We start from the raw sequence: 22,029 nt of genomic DNA, 5'->3' as shown, positions 1-22,029 counted from the left end.
CCAATGGGAACAGACGCTGCGCACACATCCTGGGATGCCTGGCCCTTCCCAGCCCCTTCCCACTGGACATCTTCCTCCGTGGCAACGATTAGATGTTATGCGCCAGATCTCTCTGCCCCGGCCACATTGCTCATGTGTGTGTCTGCTTCTCCTCGTGTCTGGGAGCTCCTTGAGGGCATTTGGCCAAGTTCCACTAACATTTACAGAACCTCAGCTCTGGGCCAGGCCTATGCTGAGCTGAAGGAAAGAGAAATGGGCAGGAGTTCGTCCCTGCCCTCACAGGGCTCAGTCTGACCACAGAGACTGAGCACATACCCAGGGGACCGTGCATCAGGGCTGAGTGCGAGTGAGGCCTATCAAAGTGTGTCGAGAGAAGGAGGGGGCGGGTGTCAGGCCGCTGGGGGATCCGGGGAGGCTGCCGGGAGAGGGAAGCAGGGTAGAAGAATCCTCACCATTACACCATGCCCTGCCGTCCTCACAGCACTTGATGTTACAGATTCAAGGTGAAACAATCTGATGTGAAAGCTTGACCCTTAAAGCAAGCCCAGGAGGCAGGTCAGGCCCCGCTGTCTCTATTGCTCTACATGAGGAACTCGGGCCTCAGCGATGTGCCCCGGTCCGTAGTGAGCTGTGGCAAAGCCGGGGCTGGAGCTCAGGTCTCCCAGCTCCCCATCCCGGCTCTCCTCCTCTGCCCCACCAGGCAGAGTCTATGGGAGTGGAGAGGAACGAACAGATGCAAGAGCAGCTGAGGAGAGAGAATGGACAGAGTTTGGTGACTGAGCAGATGTGCGAGGATGGGAAAGCTAGAGACAGGATGCGGCTCAGAGTCGCGGTTTGGCCGGCGGGGTCCTGAGTTGGGAACACGCAAGGAGGCGAGGCAGAGATCCAGGGTAAATAAAGCCATGAGTTGGGCTTGGGATACTGAGTTTCAGATGCATGTGGCGTATCCATGTTGAAATGCCCTGGAAACATGTGTGGGTCTAGAGAAAGGTTTGGGCTGAATTCATAGGTTGGGAAGTCATCATCAGACGTCATGGCTGCCTGAGGAGAAGAGAGAAGTACCTGGGGCAGAGGTCAGCAAACTCTCTATACAGGGCCACATAGTAAATATTTTTGGCTCTGCGGGCCATGTGGCCCTTGTAGCAACTCCTCAACTCTGCTATTGTAGCATGAAAGCAGCCATGCAAGACGCATAACAAATGGGCATGGCTGTGTCCCAATAAAACCTTACTTACAAAAACGTTCAGCAGGCCAGATTTGGCTCACCGGCCATAGTTTACTGATCCCTGATCTACAGAACAGGTATGACAAGCAAAAAGAAAAATGCCAGATTCTTAGCATGACAGAGAAAGAATCAGCAAAGAAAACTAAGTAGAAGCAGTCCAAAAGGTCCATGATGGAAGGCAGCCAGTTGGAAGAGAGAGAAAAGTGTCTGATGCAGAGAATGAGAAAAGGAGTTTAAAAAGGAAATATAACCTTCCTCTTAAAGATGGCAAATGGCTGAGAAAACAAGGCACCATCTTTGGCTGCCCAGGTGCACAACCCCAGGGACACCACCCATTCATACTGTGAGGGAATGGTGCCCCCAGGGCTGTGCATCATGGTGGCCTTGCTCCCCTCAAATGATCTGTAACCACACAGAACATAACAAATACAAGGTAATGACCAAACACTAGAAAACACCACCACTGACAGTAAGTCCACGGGGACCTTGACCCTTGGCATTTCACAGGGCATCGTGCTGGTCACTGTATTGAAGACTTCGTGCTACTTGACCTGATGAGCAGGAAGTGGTCGGCACCCCAGCTGCCCTCATAAGATACATGTGTATCCAGAAATAGGAGTTAACCCCCCGTGAAGGTTCAGTGAAGTTTTAGGGTCCTGTGGTTTGTGTCAGGACAGGACATCTCCTCCAAGCTAGAACATGGCCTGCTTGCAGTGGGGCCCAGAGCAAGGGAGGGCTCTGCCACGGATCTGTCCTGCCATCAGGACCAAGTGATGCAGCAGATCTGAAGGCAGTTTTCCGGGTTCCCCGCTACGTGGAGCAGAGCGGCATTCTCAAGTGCAGTACACGCTGCCCTCAAAAGCCAAGGAAGCCCAGCCAGTGCCAGGTCTCTTTAACAGTGGGAGACGAGAGGCGAGGGGAGGGGAGAGGTGTGAAAACTCCTTTAGCAGGATACCATTCATATAGCCCCTGCCCCCGCAAAAAAACCTCATAAAATGATACCACATAGTTCATCAGGTATATGTAAGTATAAATACAGAGAAAAAGGGCTATGATGATATATCCAGAAATAAAAATAGGAGTTAGGGGACCTCCCTGGTGGTGCAGTAGTTAGGACTCCATGCTCCCAATGCAGGGGGCCCAGGTTCGATCCCTGGTCTGGGAACCAGATCCCACATGCATGCCACAACTAAGAGTTCACATGCCGCAACTAAGAGTTCGCATGCCACAACTAAGGAGCCCGCGAGCCACAACTAAGAAGCCTGCCTGCTGCAACGAAGACCCAATGCAACCAAATAAATAAATAAATATTAAAAAAAAAAATAGCAGCTAGTACACCTGGGTTTGGGGTGTGGCCAAATTTGTAATGTTTAATTTTCTTATAAGGAAAATGTACTTATGTCTCACTTGTGCAATTAAAGTTGATATTAAAGAACTGAAAAACAACCTCCCACCAAAAAATAATTACAGGTGGTTCTCCACCTACTTATCTTCACTGCCAGTACCTCTTCATCTTCCTATTTCCCACCTGGACCAGAGGGTGACAAACTGTAGCCTATGGGCCACCAGGCCCCTGTTTTTATAAATAAAGTTTTATTAGCACACATCCATGCTCACCTTTATGTATTGCCAGTGGTTGCTTTCAACACAACAATGGCAGTTGTGTAGCTGCAACAGAGACCTTTATGGCCCACAAAGCCAAAAATCTTTACTATCTGACCCTTTACAGAAAAAGTTTGCCGGCTTCTGCCCTAGATGCCTTCATTGGTTCTCCGCATCCAGGCCTGTCCCTCTGCAATGCATCCTCTGTGCTGCGGCAGGAGGTGAGGCAGATGCTTCTTGGCTTCCCCAAGGCCCTTAGCACAAAATTGTCTTCCTGGCCAGCAAGGCCTTTCTCAGGAACATGGGGCTCTTGTCTGTCCCTGCCAGGCTCGCTTGGTGTTCCCCCCAGCTGAGAAGCCCACCCTTCAGCTCTCAGCACAGCTGGCACCACCTCACCTCTGGTTCCAGCCCCAGTGTCGCCTCCTCAGGGGGGCTTGCTTGACTGGCCCACCCACAGTCGACCCTTCCTGCATCCCTGCTCACTGCCCTCTGTTAATCACCATCAAGGCGCTTCCTTCTGCGCTGGAATGTGCACCTGATGCGTGCATCTAGCTCAGGGCCAAGGACTGAGCTGAACACATGAATACTGGGAGCCAGAAGTAGGACAGATTCTGGCAACCTCTGGCCCACACCACTTACTAACTTTGGGCAAGTAACCACACTGCTGAGCTTTTTTTGTTTTCAGTAGGAAATTGGGGATAACAAGAGTGCTTTGTGGGGTTAAAAGGAGATAATCTATGTTAATCACATATCACACTAACTAGTCCCTCTCTGGAGGAGACAGAGGAGGTGACCAAGGTGCAGAAAGGGGCTGGTGTGACTCATTCCTGCAGGAAGTTAGTAAGTTGGGGCTAAAACCCCAGCCTCATGACTTTTTGTCCTGTGTTACAGGCCGTCAGCCTTGCATTGCCAACCAGTGGGCTAATTACACCGAGCCTCTTGGAACTGAAGGATAGGGGTCCCCCATTATCCATGGGGGATATGCTCCAAGGCCCCCAGTAGATGCCTGAAACCACGGTTAGTACTGAACTCTCTCTATGTTTTTTTCCTATATGTACATACCTATGATAAAGTTTAACTTATAAATCAGGCACAGTAAGAGATTACCAATAATAACTAATAACAAAATAGAACAAGTATAATATACTGTACTAAAAGTTATATGAATGTGGTCTCTCTCTCAGAATATCTTACTATAGATTTAATGCCTTTTCCATCTTAACTAAGCATTTAACATGCACTGTGGCCCTAACTTTTGTAGTTTGAGGTGCAGCAGCAAAATTAGCACGAATTTCTTTTTCCTTCTTCACAATTTCATGGATAGAAGATTCCTTCTTACTGTAGAGCTTAATGGTATGATTTTTTTCTTTCGTTATTGAGAACTTTCACCTTTTTACTTAAATGAAGCACTTTACCGCTTCTCTTTGGTGTATCCACATTGCCAGCATCACTACTCTTGTGCTTTGAGGCCATTATTAATAGAATAAGGGTTATTTAACACAAGCAGTGTGATACTGCAACAATTGATCTGATCAGCAAGATGGCCACTAAGTGACTAACAGCCGGGACATGCTGGAAAAGGGACGATTCATTGTCCTACACAGGACAGTGTGAGATTTCATCAAGTTACTCAGAATGGCCCATAATTTAAAACTTATGAATTATTTCTGGAATTTTCCATTTAATATGTTCGGACCCCAGTTGACTGTGGGTAACTGAAACCATGGAAAGCGAAACCACAGATAAGGGAAGACTCCCGTGGCTGTATACATTTAAAGAATACTGGGATTAACGAAAAGTCAGGATGCGATACTTACAAATCTCTGTCTAAAAGGATTTCTAGAAATGTGAGAGGGAAAAATGTATAATCCACAAGTTTTATTCTTTTGTTTATATATACAAAGACCTGTGTTTTAAGTAGCTACAAAGCTAACAATACAGTTTTATTTCAAGTTTACCTTTTCATTCTGTGGTATTAACACCTGGATAAATTCATTCTTAGGTAGCTTGAAGCAACCAGGGATGGGGGTGCCTGTCACCCCGCTAAACAGTCTCCAAGGGAAGTAGAAATGTTAAAAAAGGCAGCTGTAAATCGGAGCAAAAATCGACCTAATTATTTGTGATTATGTATGTCATGTTTTTTAAGGTGAGCCCCTCAAATAAACCAATTGTTTGACTCTTTTTTAATAGAGCAAGTTGTATTGTTCTTGCAATATTTTTCGTCTCTTTAGCTGAAGATTAAGTCATTCCTCCCCTCCTGTTTAAATTATATTAATAAAAATAACAGGTATTGACATCTGGTTTGTCCCTCAACTTTTTATGATTCCTTTTTTTTAATAAGGTAAAACTGTCTTAGAAAGTTTTAAATTTTTTCCCCTTAAGAACGCTGTTAATGATACTTTCCACTCAACACAGAAAATTTCATAAAGGAGGAATATGACAACTGATCGAATCTACTATGTGCCAGGCACTTTCCAGCTTCTAGCTGATTTAATAGTCAAAATGACATTCTGAGATAGGTTTCAACGCACCTGTCTTACTACAGTGAGGAAACTGAGGCTCTGAGAAGTGAAACATTTTACTGTGGGTCCGAGTAAGAGGTGGACCGGGCTTCCATCCAAGCGTGTTTGTTTCCAAGTCTGTATAACATCACGGTGACTAATAAGAGCATGGACTTGAGCCAGGATGCCTGCGTTTGAATGCAGGTCTGCTACTTACTAGCTCTGTTCACTTAGAGCAAGGTAGGTAATCCCTTTAAGCCCGTTTTCTTATGTGTAAAGGAGGCATCATTATAATAATATATCCCTGAGGGGTAGGTTCTCAGAATTGCTCTTACTTAGTCAAGCAGGCTTGCTTTCAGTCCTGGGCCAGCCTCCTCCTGGCCTTGGCCCTCTCCTGGAACACCCCAGGACATTTCTCAGCAGACCCGGGTCTCACTTGATTTCCAGAAAGTGTTCCTTGATGAGTCCTGTTCATTTGAACTCTCTCCCCCTCCTTCCTCCCTTCCCAACTCAAACATTCTGAGCAGGTGTACTAGGAAGAAAGGAAGCAGAAAAAGAAAGAAAATAGAAAACCCGAAATTAAGCACAGCAGCTCCGCCTCCTAGGAGAGATTCTCCTTGGAATAGTTCATCCTTTATTTAGCAAAACACTTTGATGGGGCATTGAATTCAGAAAAGCTAGCCCCAAGTCAAACAGAACCAAGTTGTTCTGCATAATAAGGTAAGAATTTAGCATTTCAAAGATTAGTTATAAGAAGGGAGGGAAGGGAGGGAAGTCTGTGAAAGAGGGAGGAGCCCAGAAAGATGAGGTGATGTGCTTAGTGCAGAGGGGCTGGTAATGCTCTGACAATGGCTAAGGGGCTTTTCAAAACCAGAGTGTTCAATATCCCACTTTAAAGCATAATCTGAGTGTTGAAACAAAAACCTCCCCAAACCCTCAAACTTAACTCCACCATGCCCCCAATGTCTGTCACCTGCAGCCCTCTGGTAAAGGAATGACAGCGGTGCCCAGTGGGAGGTGGGGTGATATGCATGGAAGAGGAATGGGATGGATGGGAGATTACCCATAAACCAAGGAAAATCAGCAGATGCTAGAACTTGAAGTAAGGGGTGATGGGCAGATGTGTGACCCCACGAAATCTCTGGAGGGATAGTGAAGTGTTATATGGAGGTTGTGGGGGGGGGGTGGTCGAGCTAAATTAAATCTTGTCTAAAAGGATGGGGTGCCCCAGCTGACAAACATACCACATCAAACACAGGGGATTTCACGATGAACCAGATGGGATTATCAAATTATGATCCAAGTCTATTATTCTTCTATAAGATATGCTAAATCTGTGTGTGTCCCTTCCATGATGAAGACTTACTATGGTTATCCATGGCCCTCAAGAGTCATAGGATCAGTAGGAATGAGACACTCAGATATTTAACCCAGTACAATCCAACCAAAAAGGTGGTAAAATGGACATGGCTTCTTGGTGCCCTTGGTTGGTGGGCTGATGAGGCCAGTGTTGAGGGGAGGCACCATCCAATCAGAGCAGCACAAAGTTCCCTAGATTTTAGGCTTTTTGGCTCTCCAAGTCCACGGGCCCAGGTAACTGGCATCTTAACCAATGAAGCTGCTGTATAAAGTCCCGTATCATCTGGACCAGGTGCCAAAGTTGAGTTTATAAGTTTGATTACTGATAAGTGCAAAGAGCTCTCCCATATTATTGAAATGTTCCATTTAATAGTTTCAAGGGCTATTGATTTTTCACCTCAAAACTATGAATGTTCAGCATTTTCTTGGAAAATTTCTCACTACAATTTATAAATTGTGTTTGCCCTAGGAGGTTCACTCACTAAAACTAGGAGGACTCACTCACTGACAATGACTTAACTGGACTAGTTCAAGACAACTTGTTTGGTATAAAAGGATGGGGGAGAATCTTTTAGAATTAGTATATTTCTAAAGACATTTCCCCTCTGTATATAAACTTGTTTTGTAAGCAAAATACAGTGACACTAACAAAGTAGCTTTAAAACACAATAAGGATCAGGGCAATTTAGTAACAATGGCATTGTTTCCCAATCTCCTCAAAGCCCCTCACAAAAACCAGCAGAGCAACGAGGATAGAAATAGAAAAATAGTGTAGAAAGTAGAAGAAAATCAGTAGAAGAAGGATTCTTCCAAAGGAGTCAAGTGAAAGTGATGGATATAGGCGGCAGGCAAAGAAGATCCAACATATACATAATAAACCCCCTCACCCCCCAACCTCAGAAGAGTAAGGCTGTGGAGTAGAACAAATATACAAAACTATTTTTTTTTTCATTTCCTGAAAATAAAACAAACAAAAAATAACTTGAACCTGTGTATTTAAAAAGGACATGATGTACCTGGGACATACAACCAAGAACAGTCAACTCCAAGACATAGTCTATTCAAATTATCAGATTTTATAAAATTGAAATCCTTTGGCATAAGGTAAAATGACCAAGTAACTTATATGGGATTAGACTTTCATGGACTACTTTTAAATTAAAACATAAGGGCGTAAATGGAGTAACGAAGTACAGATACCCAAGAAAGAAAATGTGAGCCAATAATGATTTCATTCAGCCAAAGTGACCTTCAATTATAAAAGACATAGATAAACTGTGATGAAGTTGAGGGAATCAGGGAATATTGCTTCTGTGTGCCCTTCCTGAGCGATCTACTAAACAATAAGTTTCAGACAATCAAGAATTCTTTAGAGAAGCTTTTTGTAAGAACTACTTGTGAGCACTGAACACATGTAACTGTAGAATGAAGACCAGTAGGCACAGGGGTGAAAAATACTATGTTATATCCTCCAGTAATGAAGACATAGTTCATCTATCAAAAATGGGGAGAGCAGGGAAAGATTATGTAGAAAGTAAGCTTGCTGGTTGCCTCAAAGGTATTATTTAGCACTAAATGGATATCACTTTAGATACTTTGGGGAGAGGAAGGGAGGGGAAGAAGAGGTTACTAATTTCAATAATGTTCATAGTAGGGAACCAAAAGACCTGCACCATCCAACATGGTAGCCACCAGCCATACATGGCTATTTAAAATTGTTTTTTTTTTCAGCCATGCCACTCAGCACGTGGGATCTTAGTTCCCTGACCAGGGATCGAAACTGCGCCACCTGCAGTGGAAGCACAGAGTCTTAACCAATGGAGCACCAGGGAAGTCCTGACTATTTAAATTTTAATTAGCATTAAATAAAATTTAAAATTCAGTTTCTCAGTCATATTAGCCACATTTCAAGTGCTCCATAAGCTACTACGTGTAGCCAGTACGTCTTCCACGTTAGAGAACACAGATACAGAACATGTCCATCATTACAGCAAGTTCTTTGGACAATGCTACAACAGATAGCATTTCTAAAAGAAGGAGTAAGAATATTACTCTAAGATATTCGTATAAAGGTAACCATTGAAACAAAATACTCAATCTATGGTATTGTGACTTGGCAGCCTAAGCAGATTAATACAGACAGCAATTCTCTCCATATTAATCTACAGATTCAACACAGTCTCTATCAAAATACAAGCTGACATCTTTTCAGAAACTGACGAGCTGGTCTTGAAATGCATATGGATATTCAAGGAATAGGGAATAATGAAAACAATCTTGAAAAAGAAGAACAGGGACTTCCCTGGCAGTCCAGAGGTTAAGACTCCGCTTCCACTGCAGGGGGCACGGGTTCGATCCCTGGGAACTAAGATCCTGCACGCTGCGTGCCACAGCCAAAATAAAAAGGGAGAACAAAGTTGGAAGACTCACATGTCCCAATTTCAAAATTTACCGCAAAGACATAGTGATCAAGACAGTGTGATATGGGCATAAGGACAGATATGTACATCAATCAGATAGAACTGAGGATCCAGAAATAAACCCTTACTTTTACAGTCAATTGATTTTTGACAAGAGTGCTAAGACAATTCAGTGGGAGGAAGAAGTCTCTCTAACAAATGGTGCTGTGGCAACTGGCTATACACATGGACCCCTACCTCACAACATACATAAAAATTAACTCAAAGTGGACTATATACATTAATGTAAGAGTTTAAACTTTAAAACTCTTAGAAGAAAATGTAGAGTAACCTTATGACTGTGAAGGTTAGGCAAAGCCTTGTGAGATATTGGTTGGCCAAAAAGTTCGTTCGGGCTTTTCCGTAACACCTTACGAAAAACCCAAATGAACTTTTTGGCCAACCCAATATAATATCAAAAACACAAGTGATAAAAAATAGATACATTAGATTCATCAAAATTAAAAAGTTTTGTGCTTTAAAGGATACCATCAACAAGTGAGAAGACAATACACAGATTGGGGGAAAATATTTGTAAATTTTATCTTATAAGGAAGTTTAATCCAGAGTATATAAAGCACTCTTATAACTTGGTAATAAAAAAGAAAATAACTCACTTTTTTAAAATGGGCAATAAATAAGTCATGATGACAATGTACAGCAAGTTTACTATAGTTAATAATACTGTATTACACATTTGAAATGTGCTAAGAGAGTAAAAACTATCATCACAAGAAAAAAATCTAACTATGTATGAGGACTGATGTTAACTAGACTTATTGTGCTGATCTTTCCACAATGTGTACAAATATCAAATTACTATGTTGTATACCTGAAACTAATATGTTTTATGTCAATTAAACCTCAATAAAAAAAATGGGCAAAAGATCTTAATAGCTCTTAATAGGTATTTCTCCAAAGAAGATATACAAATGGCCGTGCCATTTGATTTTTGATATACAAAATCAAAAGTACAATGAGATATTTTATACCTTCTATATGGCTAGAATCAAAAAGCCCGATAACAAGTGTTGACAAGGATGTGAAGAAATTGAAACTCTCATACACTGTTGGTGGGAATGTGCAGCCACTTTGGAGGACAGTCTGGTAGTTCCTCAAAAAGTTTAAAGAAACTTACCATATGACTCAGCAATTCCACTCCTACGTGTATAACCAAGAGAAATGAAAACACATGTCCACACAAAAACTCAATGTGTGAATGTTTGTAGCAGCATTATTTATAATAGGTAAAAAGTAGAAATAACCCAAATGTCCATGATTGTATAAAATGGGGCATATGCATGTAATGGAATATTATTCAGTCATAAAATGAATTAAATACTAATATACACCATAATACGTGTGAACCTTGACAATATTATGCTGAAGAATCCAGTCACAGAAGAAGACATACTGTATGATGACATTTATATGAAATATCCAGAATAGGCAACCATGGTGATGGTTGTAAAACTCTGTGAATATACTAAAAACAACTGAATTGTATGCTTTGAAAGAGTGAATTGTATGTTACATCAATTACATTTTAGTAAAGCTGTTACATAAAATACCTATATAAAAATTTAAAAAGAAAATAAATACTCAAAAGAGCTAGAAAAGGGACAACAGAAACAAATATATAACTAAAGAATTAAAGATAAAAACAGACATCAGATATAGAAAACAAACGAACAAAACAACAGAATTAATAAATGAGTCAAAAAGTTGGCTTTTTGGTAAATCAAATAGACAAACCTAATTTTACTAAATGAGATAAAGCACAAAAAAGACAAAATAAGAAATGACTAGGGGCAATAATAATCCAGAGAGAATATTAAAATTCCTGAGACTATTTTGAATAACTATGAAAATAAAATATAAAACCTAGATGAAATGGATACTTTTCTAGGAAAATTTATTTAACCAAAGTTGAATCCAGTATAGGTAAAAAGCTTAAACAGCCTATTTCCATAGAAGAAACAGGAAGTTGTAGAAGAAGTGCTCCTTCCAAAAAAGCACCAGGCTTGAATGGAATTCTCCCAACCTAAAAAAAAAGATAATCCTAATGCAGTTTACAGTATTACAGGGTAGAACAAAAGAAAAGCCTCTAAGTTATTTTTATGAAGTGAATGTAACTTTGATGCCAAAATCTGACAAAGATTGAGAGGGGGGAAAAAAGAAAAAAATTCAGACCATTTTAACTATGATGCAAAAATTTTAAATAAAATATTAGCAAAGAGATCCACCAATACATTAATGCATTATTCATCATGATCAAGTGTGGTTCATTCCAGGAATGTAAGAATTAGAGTCAATACCTTATCATCAATATAATACTAATAGAGTTTAATAAAAGTATCATCTAATCATCTCCTTAGACTTCAAAAGGCATGTAACAAAATTCAATACCTGTTCAAGTTAAAAATTCTAAAATAGGAATTGAAAGATACTTGTTTAACTTGATAAAATATAAATATTTAAGCTGCAAAGACAGGATCATACTTAACAGGGAAACTCCAGAGGCCTTCCCAATAAAGTTAAGAAAATAAAAGACTACCTATTACTACTTACGATAGCTTTGGAGATACTATACAAGAAAAAGGAACTACAACAATAAGAGTTAAAAAGGAAGAGGTAATAATATCTCTATTTGCAGATGCTATCACCATGTGTCTGGAATACCCAAAGAATAAATTAAAACTACTGTAAATAGTAGGATATTTTAGCTGGTGAGGGTGTGGAGAAAAGGGAACCCTCCTGCACTGTTGGTGGGAACATAAATCGGTGCAGCCACTATGGAAAACAGTATGGAGGTTCCTTAAAAAACTAAAAATAGAGTTACCATATGATCCAGCAATACCGCTCCTGGGCACATATCCAGAAAAGACAAAAACTCTAATTCAGAAGGACACATGCACCCCAATGTTCACAGCAGCACTATTTACAACTGTCAAGACATGGAAGCAACCTAAATGTCCATCAACAGATGAATGGATAAAGAAGGTGTGGTATATATACATACAATGGAATACTACTCAACCATAAAAAAAAGAATGAAATAATGCCATTTGCAGCAACATGGATGGACCCAGAAATTTTCATACTAAGTGAAGTCAGACAGAAAAAGATAAATATTATATGATATCATTTATATGTGGAATCTGAAAACTAATACAAATGAACTTATTTACAAAACAGAAACAGACTCACAGGCATAGAAAACAGTTACCAAAGGGGAAGTTGGTGGGGGATAAATTGGGAGTATGGGATTAACAGATACACACTACCATATATAAAACAGATGAACAACAAGGATTTACTGTATATCACAGGGAACTATATTCAATATCCTCTAATAAACTATAATGGAAAAAAATTGAAAAAAGAATATAGATATATACATATATGTATAACCAAATCACTTTGTTACACACCTGAACTAACACAATATTGTAAATCAGCTATATTTCAATTTAAAAAAAATAAGATATTTTAGTAATATAGCAGAATATAAAATTGACATACAGAAAATAATAGCTATTTTATACACACACACATACACCCCTCAAGCAATATCCTATTAAAAGATATAATGAAAGGGAAGACACCATTACGATAACAAAAAGTAAATTAAATGTCTGAGAATAGTTTCAACAAGAATAAGCAAAACTTCTACAGGGAGATCAGCTCGGTGCTTTGTGACCACCTAGAGGGGTGGGATAGGGAGGGTGGGAGGGAGACGCAAGTGGAAGGAGATATGGGGATATATGTATATGTATAGCTGACTCACTTCGTTATAAAGCAGAAACTAACACACCATTGTAAAGCAATTATACTCCAATAAAGATGTTAAAAAAAAAGATCCTGCACGTGGCAACGAAGATACTGCGTGCCGCAACTAAGACCTGGCACAGCCAAATAAATTAAAGAAAGAAAAAAAAAAGAATATGCAAAACTTTTATGATTAAAACTATAAAACATTCCTTAAAGACACAAATGTATAATTAAATAAAAGAGAAGACCATATTCTTGGATAGGATGATGGCACATCATAAAGATGCCAAAGGCGCAGATGACAGGTTGATGGTGAACGTCATGACGGATGACAGATCAGCCTTACCCAGAGCGGTACCCTGACATCATGCGCATCCTGACCTGATGCAATGAGCAGCATACAGCACCACCTGTGGGTATCTGTGCCCAAAGAATTAAACCAGAATCTAATCAAGTCTCTAAAGACAGGAAATAAGAGGAAGAGAAACATATTAAAGGACATTCTGGGATGCCGTCCACCAAATCCAGAAAGTCTACAGGACAGTTTACCTGGTTTGTTCTAAGGAAGGAAGCGGGTTATAGATCACAAGAGACTTGAGACGCATCAACCACACGCAGTCTGAGTCTTGATTTAAACCAGCTGCAGAAAGACATTTGAGGTAACTGGGGAAATGTGAAAACAGACTGGGCTTTAGATGTATTGAGGAATTATAGTTAACTTTGTTAGGGGTGACAATGATATTGTGGCTATCAGGAATAAAAAGTTTTCTCTGTGGAGATACATAATAAAATACTTGTGGGTGAAATTATAAAGCCTTTAAAATACTTCAGCAAAAACACAAACCCCAACTTTGTATGGGGGGAAATGAAACAAGACTGGCGTGATGCTGATCACGGCTCAAGCTCTTTGTCAGATGCCAACATACATTTGTGCCTGGGTCCGTCTCGCTCAGCTTCCTCAGGAATGCTGGTCCTTTGACTACAGCCTCTCTGCTCTGCCTCATCAGCTTGTCCTTTCTGCTGACCTTTTCCTTGGGCTGCACACACGGGCCCCGTCACATCCCGCTGAAGCCCCCTCGATGCCACACTCCTCCACAGCAAAGCTCCTAGCAAGGGCTGCCCCTCCTCACCTCCCCTTCCCTCCTACACCTACCTCAACCTGGCCATGCCCCTGTCACAGCAAACTTTCCCTGACAGTGTCACCACCAGCCTTCACGTGGCCAAATCTGATACCCACTTCTCTCTATTCAGCCCCTCATCGGCGTGCTCCCCAGCCCACCACGGCGGCCCTCTGAAAACACCTGCTTCCACGGTTTCAAAGATGCCACCATCTCTCCAAGAGGGACCTAGGTCAGGCCCCTGGCTTTCACTGCTATTGATATCTTAATGAGTTCTACATTGATATTTTTAGTCCTGACCTGAGTTCTAGATCCATATTCAATCAACAGCCTATCAACTCGCCAACTGGAGGTGCCACAAGCATCTCAAACCTCATGCAGGTACAACAGAACTCTGGATGTTTCTGCTCTGCCTGAGCCCACACCTCCTCCACCTCAGCACCACCACTGTCCGCCCAGCTGTCTAAGCCACAACCCCAAAGCCATTCTTGTTGTGGAAAACTGAGATTCTGCATCGCATTTATAGTTAATTTATTAGGGCCACTTATGCTCATAAAAGAGCATTTTCTTTTAGTGAGAAGAAAATCTTTTGCTGTTTCAATTTCCATAGCAAATTTTTTTTTAAAATAATTTTATTTTTTTATTTTTGTCTGCGTTGGGTCTTCGTTGCTGCATGCGGGCTTTCTCTAGTTGCGGCGAGCGGGGGCTGCCCTTTATGGCGGTGCACAGGCTTCTCGTTGCGGTGGCTTCTCTCGTTGCGGAGCATGGGCTCTAGGCGCGTGGGCTTCAGTAGTTGTGGCTCGTGGGCTCTAGAGCGCAGGCTCAGTAGTTGTGGCACATGGGCTTAGTTGCTCTGCGGCATGTGGGATCTTCCCGGACCAGGGCTCAAACCCCTGTCCCCTGCATCGGCAGGCGGATTCTTAACCACTGCGCCACCAGGGAAGCCCTCCGTAGCAAATTAAACCTACACAGCACTTGCATCTCCTCGTCCCGGGACTCTCCTCCCTGATTTAAGAAGAATCTAGATCCCTCTCATTTTCAAGGTTCGATCTTAAAGGCCACCTACACAGGTGGGAATTCCTTCACCACCTGACCTAACTCGCTACCAGGTTACTGTGTTCTGTTTTCGTTGTAGGATTTTGCATGTTCCAAGCTTCTTGTTCTTTTTTTTCCAGAATGAAAGCTGCATGAGAGCAGCTTAGCTTTGTTCACTGCTGTATCTGCAGCCCTCAGCAGAGTTCACGGTGATGGCCAAAGTTTCATGAACAAGAGAAGTTTGCACAAGAACTGTCTTGGTCTGCTCGGGCTTCTGTAACAGAACACCACAGACTCCGTGTGGTGTGGTGGTGGCAGCTTAAAGCACAGATGTTTATTTCTCACAGTTCTGAGGCTGGAAGTCCAACATTAAGGTGCTGGCAGATCCAGCGTCTGGTGAGGGCCTCCTCCTGGCTTGTTGACAGCTGTCTGTCCGCTGTGTCCTCACCTGGCATTTCCTGGGTGCGTGCACGTGGAGAGAGAGATCTTTCTCTCCTCTTTTCCTTAAAAAAGCACTAATTCCATCATGAAAACCCCATCCTCAGGACCTCTTCTCACCCTAATCACCTCCCAAAGGTCCCACCTCCGAATACACACGTTGGCGGTTAAGGGGTCAACATATGAATTTGGGGGACACAAGCATTTAGCCCCAAATGAGAACCTTCCTCTTCCTGGACCTGTTCCTAAAATGAGGCCACTGGCTGATCACTGATGTTCCTCCTGCTCTGATGTTTTGACGCTTCGACAGACCAAACTTTCACACTGGCAAGCACCATACAAGGCGATAGGGTTAAAATGATAAAAGATGCACACGCTGGCACGTGTGGTACCCGACGCTTATCTGTCTAGCGCCGAGTAAGAAGACTGGGATCAGAGAATAAAAAATAGGAAAAGTAGTATTTTCTTATATAATCCTCATATTAGATACTTAACAACCTATTTGTGTCATTACCCTGACATCGCTCTGTGATGAAGAGCTACAAAGTCACACTAAGTGGAGAGGAGCAGTATTCCACACAGAATGGATTCCTTCGACTGGAAGGCATCCCTTTGTAATACCTGAAGTCCTGCTTACCTGTTCAGAAGGTAGACAAGGGGCAGCGGATCTTGAGAAGGAAGCAGGCGGCTTCCGGGGCTGGGCTGTGGCTGGGGGGCACGGGAAGTAGGGAAGGGACTCTGGCTGGATGGCTACGTACAGTTTCAGGGAGGAGGGACTCCTGCTGGGATTGGAACTACCCAGGTGAGGACAGAGGAGCTAGAGCTGGCTGGGCCAGGAGGGTGAGGAGGACAGGGCCGGGGGTGGGGGGGTCTTGAATACCAGGAGATGCTGACCGAGACTTTTTGAGGTCACCAATTGTTCTCAAAATTATACCTCTAAGAACACTGGGCTTTTGAGCATTTGGATTATATGAAAAAAAAAAAATTCCAACCTTATCTCCAAAGTAAAAAAATATATATACTAAATCCACGAATATTCTTTCCGTTTCAAATATTCTTACTCAGTGACCATCTGCTCTCGCTTCTCTCCACTAGAATCTGGGTCAAGGATAGAAGCTGGTCCGGCACAAAGTTAGATGAATTGTCTTACATTTAATCAATCAACATTACAAAGTGTTCACGCTACATACAACCTCATAACATCCAGGTCTGCGGGCACCTGTAAAACAGGGGGACCTCCAACCTCTATCCTTCTACAGGTGGGCAACCTGAGGGCCCGTCCACAGCGCTCGCCTGTCCAGCCTCCTGCCACATCCCAGGCTGGGGACCGCTGACCGGCAGGCTTCTGAGTCCTGAGCACAGACCTGGGCCCTCCTCAGGCCTTCCTGTGAACCGCACTTGAGGCTGCTGGGGCAGGGGGCGCTGGCCGAGGCGTGGTCACGTGTGGGCCGGCACCACAGGAGACAGCTGGTCCAGGGGCTCAGAGACCAGGCTCAGGCGAGTAGGTCCCATTCCCTGTGGCCGGAAGGACACAGAGCTGAGGTGACAGCATGAGAAGCAGCCCAGGGCATGCAGGATGTGACACTAGTTGCTGGGAGGGACAGAACGGGGACACAGGCTGAAGACCATCGGGCAGCTGAGAAAGTCGGAGACACGGGTACGGCGGGGCACGCGGAGGAAGCTGTACCCACGCACATCCTCTCCGGCAGGCAGGTCCGGTGTGGGGGGGCTCATCCTCTGCCCGTCCTTCCCCCCCGGACCTGGGTGTGGCGGAGCAGAACACACAGGGGTGGTACACAAAGGTGAACACAAGCAGGAACATCGCCGCGGCAGGCGTGGGGCTCAGGGAGCGGGAGGAGATGGGAGCTGCAGGACCTGGGACAAGAGAAGACAGGGTCAAGGGCAAAGGGGAGGACGGGGCAGGGTGTGGGGTGAGTGGGAGTGGAGCTGCCGGGAAGAGTCTGGATGGGGGAGCTGGGTGGTCGGTGCTGGTCTCCAGAGCCGAGGCCTTGCGTCCGAGCCAGCGGCTTGGTGTCGGGAGACCCAGATCTGAAACCTGGCTCTGTGATCTGGACCAGTCATTGTGCTTCTCAAAACCCCTTTTTATAACCTGTAAAGTTAAATACTACCCAGCTTGGTTGATGTGATGATCAAGGGACAGTGCCCACACCTGTGCAGCACCGTGCAGCTGTGTGCCCCTAATATTAAGGGGGCCTAAAAATGATTGGCTCCTGAGGTGTTAAAGGAGAGAGCCTGGGTCCCCAACCCTGGGGACCGTCGCAGGGCAGGGCAGCGCAGTCGGGGGGTGGGGGTCAGTTCTGCCTTCACGGAGGGGAGGAGGGGCGTTCCCTCTTCTTGACCTGGCCCCGGGGGCTCACCTCGTCACTCATACTCTGGGTCTGGCATCTGTTCCAGGAGCATGTCCTCCGTGTCGCCGAACTGTGAGAGAGAAGGAGCTGGAGGCCAGAGTCTGGGATTCTCCTTCCCCTCCCGGCCCCTGGGCTTGGAGTGGCAGGAGGGAACTTGCATGGGGGGGACCCCAGGGGCCCCTCCTCCCACCAGCCTTCACCCTGGGACTGCCCGCCACAGAGGCTCCTGCCACCCAGGGGCTTCCGCTGGAGATCCCCGAGGGTGGTTGGTCATTCGCTTCTAATGTCTCTCCAATCTGGTCCTTTAAAAATCTGCACTTGTAAAGTCCCTCCATTTTTTTAGCTTCTGGTACAGAAATGGAGGGAACAGATAGACCATAGAGGCCAGACATGGGGGAAGGGGAGCAGGGCCACCCACGATGACCTGATGGGCCCCCAGAGAAGCACACACTTGCCTCGATGTGGTACACTATGCGCCAGAAACTGGAGTCTGAGCCTCGGTACCTTCTTCCGGGGTAGAGCTGCCACATGACGGGCAGCAGGTATGGGCCCAGCTGGCTGGGGCACACAGGATCCCCCAGGGGGACATCTTCCTGACGCATGAGGACTTGGAGGCTACTTTCTATCTGAAGAGAAGAGAAGGGCAGGGCACACCTTCACGGCCCTGCAGGCACAAATACCCACGGTCCAGCATGCCACCTACCCAGCCCAGCCCGCATCTAAGATGCTGGTGGTCACTGTTCCCAGAAACGCCAATCCCTAAGCCAGGAACGCTCCTCTCAGGGACTCTGGCTGGGCCGAGATGACCAGCACTCGAATGGGTCTAGATACCCAGACAGGGCCACAAAAGGGTCACTTCGTGACAAATGCCTAGTTGCCAGGGTATGCCATGGGGCCCCGGAGCTTCTGTAACTATGAGTCTGGTGCCTATTTCAGCTGATGGGGGATTTTCTTGGATTCTTCTTTATCATACAACCCCTTTTAAACAAGATCTCCCCAGACTCCAGAATCAGGTGACAGCCCACTTTTCACTATCTCCGCCACTGTTCCTGTTTCATCGCCTCTCGCTGGGCTACTGTGACAACTGCCCAACTTGCCGCCGTCTCGGCCCTGTGGCCCACAGCCGAGACTCAGCACCGCAGCCAGGTGTGCACCTAAAAATCATGTCACTCCCCTGCTGACTGCCCTCCAACACCTTCCAATCGCAGGAAGATGAACTGAAATCTTCACCATGGCCCAAAAGCCTCCAGAGCGGCTCCCCGTCTCTCTCACCTCCTTCTGTTCCATCCTGGACCCTCCACCCATTCCAGCCACACAGGACTCCTCGCCGTGTCTGGGACGTGCACACACCCAGAAATCTCTCACACCTGCTGTCCTCTGCCTGGAACATTCTCCCCTAAATCCATGAAGGGCTCACACCCTTTAAGGCAGGTCTCTGCTCAAATGTATGTCTATAAAGACAAATGTCAGCAAAATCCAACTCTATGATATACATAAGAGGCATGCCCCAAACAGATGTCCAGAAAGGTTTCAAAGAAAATGATGGGCAAAGTGTGGCAGGCACATGCAAATTAAAACTCTGGAGGGGAAGGCTTCCCTGGTGGCGCAGTGGTTAAGAATCCGCCTGCCAATGCAGGGGACACGGGTTCGAGCCCTGGACTGGGAAGGTCCCACATGCTGCAGAGCAACTAAGCCCGTGCGCCACAGCTACTGAGCCTGCATTCTAGAGCCTGGGAACCACAACTACTGAAGCCCACGAGCCTAGAGCCCATGCTCTGCAACAAGAGAAGCCACCGCAATGAGAAGCCCGTGCACTGCAACGAAGAGTAGCTCCCACTCGCCACAACTAGAGAAAGCCTGAGCACAGCAACGAAGACCCAACACAGCCAAAAATAAATAAAAACAAAAACAAAAAAAACTCTGGAGGGGACTTGCCTGAAGACCCCACCCCACTCATTCTTACCTGCCCTCCCACTGTAGTTATCCTACAGAACTTACCACCGGCCTCAATTAGTTTGCTGTCCTTCTCCCCCAGCAGAATGTCAGCTTCACAAGCAGTGAGATTTAATCACATTCACTGCAAAACCCCACAGCCTAGAATCCTGCTTGGCATAAAAATTGGACTCTTATGTTTGTTCAATGATTATTTTTCCAACGTGGAAATAGCTTTTCAAAATTTTTGTCTATGAAGTAAATTAGAACTCACTGTTAAAAAATAATTCAGATCATCCTGCAAGGTGTAAGTGTGGAAATCACCATTCTTGCTGTGTTAGTATGTAGCCTTCCATATCCTTTAACCATTTTACGTTTGTTTATTCATCTCTCTCTTGTTGACTTATGTAAATCTTTACATATTAAGAATACTGGTCCTTTAAGTTATGTGGGGAAAATCCTGCCCCATGGTTTGCTGACGTGTTATGTTTTGTCCAGAATTTATAATGATTAGGTGAAAAACTCTGCTTTGCAGTTTCAGCATCATGTTGAAGAAGATATGTCCCAACCAGAGATTAAAAAAAGGTATTCACTTAAATTTTCCTCAAATACTTGACTTACAGTGAATATTTGACTTGATTTTTAAAAGTATATATATGTATATAAATATGTATTTCAAAATCTTAAAAGCCAATAAAGATGCAAAGTTTAGATGGTGGTTATGAGTCTGGAATCCCAACCCCATTACCTACAAGCAGCACTACTTTGAACAGATTTACATTTTTATGCCTCTGTTTCCTCACCTATAAAATGGGAACACAGTCACTCTCAGTAACTTTTTACTGTCCTGCTATTACATTACATAAATGTTCTAATACGACATTTAAATTTTTCTTGTACACTTTCTTTCTTTGGTTTATATATGGGAAGTTTCAACATTTTTCACCTAAGTTTGTTTGAGGAAACCCATGCTCCAATGGAAAGTGCTGTAAGAGAGTTGTATTTCTTAAAAAAAAAAAAATTAACTGAAGATCCATCTTAAGGCATTACACATAAAACAAATTCAATGTCTATTCAATACTGGCTTTTATACTACTATATGCCTTGTGAAGTTTGTTTCTTGCAAAGCATAGAGGAGGTATGAAATATTCCAAACTCTATAGCAGTGGTTTCCAAACTTGGTTGATCATAATCTGTTGAGGATTCTTTCAAAATACAGATTTCTGGGGCTCATCTATGGAGATTTTGATAATTGGCCACGAGTGTGAATCAAATTACTTTGGAGATTATTCCCATTTTATGGATTAGAACCCTGAGGCCCAGAGAAGTCCTATTTTACTCAAGATCATATTCATACACTCCAGACACACTGGGTCCCCATCCTTTGGCCAACGTGCTTCTCTCTGTGTTTCTCCCACCCTCCTTCCCGGCCCGGAGAACCGCTCATCCCTGCGCTCAGCGCAAAGTGGTTTCATCTGTGAGTCCCCGGCCGCCCTGGGTGGACCTGCCCTTCTGAGCCTCCCCGCCGCCCTCGCCCTGCGGCATGTGAGGGCCTCCTCCAGGGCCTGCACGGCCTGGGGCGACCCGGCCCCAGAGCCCGGGCCATGGATAGGACGCCCATGCTGCCCCGCGCGCCCGACCCCAAAACGGCTGTACCTCGATGGTTACGGGCAGCCAGGTGCGCTGGTTCTCGTCCACATACACGGCCTTTTCCCAGATCCACAGGTGGTCCGGGTGCAAGGCCGTGTGCGCCCTGAAGAAAGGGAGCTCGCCCATGGTGCCGCGAGCGGTCTAGGAAGCAAAGATCAGCGCCTCTTCGGGCTTCTCGCTGGTCCACGGGCTGCGTAACCTCGATGCTTTATAACGGGACGGTGCGCGGGCGCCCCCAAGCGGCGGGGCGGGGAGGGGCGGGGCGGCGCGGGAGGAGGGCGGGGCGGGGCGGGGCGAGAGGAGGGCCGTGCCGAAGCGACAGGGCACAACAGGATCTGACCCTGCACCGAGGCCTGCCTTGTGCCCTGAGACCCTGGCAGCGTCTAGGAGCGCAGATCCAGCCCCACAGACCCAGGACTTCCTCCATACCCACAGCCAGCCAGCCTTGCCCTCCGTCCCCTACTCCCCACTGCTGGGGAGGCACTCGGGTCTGTGGCTTTGGCCTTTTCTTCTGTCAGGAGGCACCTGCGTCCTCCGCTCCCCTCGACACCCGTGCCCCGCTGTCCG

The 22,029-nt window shown here is 44.9% G+C and overlaps 1 protein-coding gene and 1 long non-coding RNA gene across 2 annotated transcripts; one reads left to right on the top strand and one right to left on the bottom strand.

The window, feature by feature from the left end:
* Positions 1 to 601: 601 nt before the first annotated feature.
* Positions 602 to 10,830, top strand: LOC309625892. Its single transcript, XR_014242781.1, has 2 exons — positions 602 to 8,221; positions 8,419 to 10,830. It is a non-coding gene; the product is annotated as an uncharacterized lncRNA (long non-coding RNA).
* A 6,118-nt stretch (positions 10,831 to 16,948) lies between these two features.
* Positions 16,949 to 21,620, bottom strand: TCL1A (TCL1 family AKT coactivator A; the record flags this gene model as incomplete). Its single annotated transcript, XM_082388229.1, has 4 exons — positions 21,469 to 21,620; positions 18,071 to 18,506; positions 17,199 to 17,386; positions 16,949 to 17,026 (listed from the first exon to the last, which is right to left on the bottom strand). The coding sequence occupies exons 1-4, from the start codon at positions 21,586 to 21,588 to the stop codon at positions 16,949 to 16,951; spliced, it is 822 nt and encodes a 273-aa protein (XP_082244355.1). The 5' UTR covers positions 21,589 to 21,620.
* Positions 21,621 to 22,029: the final 409 nt, after the last annotated feature.

The sequence above is a fragment of the Balaenoptera borealis genome (assembly GCF_965194805.1).
Source record: "Balaenoptera borealis genome assembly, chromosome: 3".
In the NCBI taxonomy this organism is placed as follows: domain Eukaryota; kingdom Metazoa; phylum Chordata; class Mammalia; order Artiodactyla; family Balaenopteridae; genus Balaenoptera; species Balaenoptera borealis.
The sequence above is the reverse complement of the archived record's forward strand: the minus strand, read 5'-3'. Positions and strand labels throughout refer to the sequence as shown.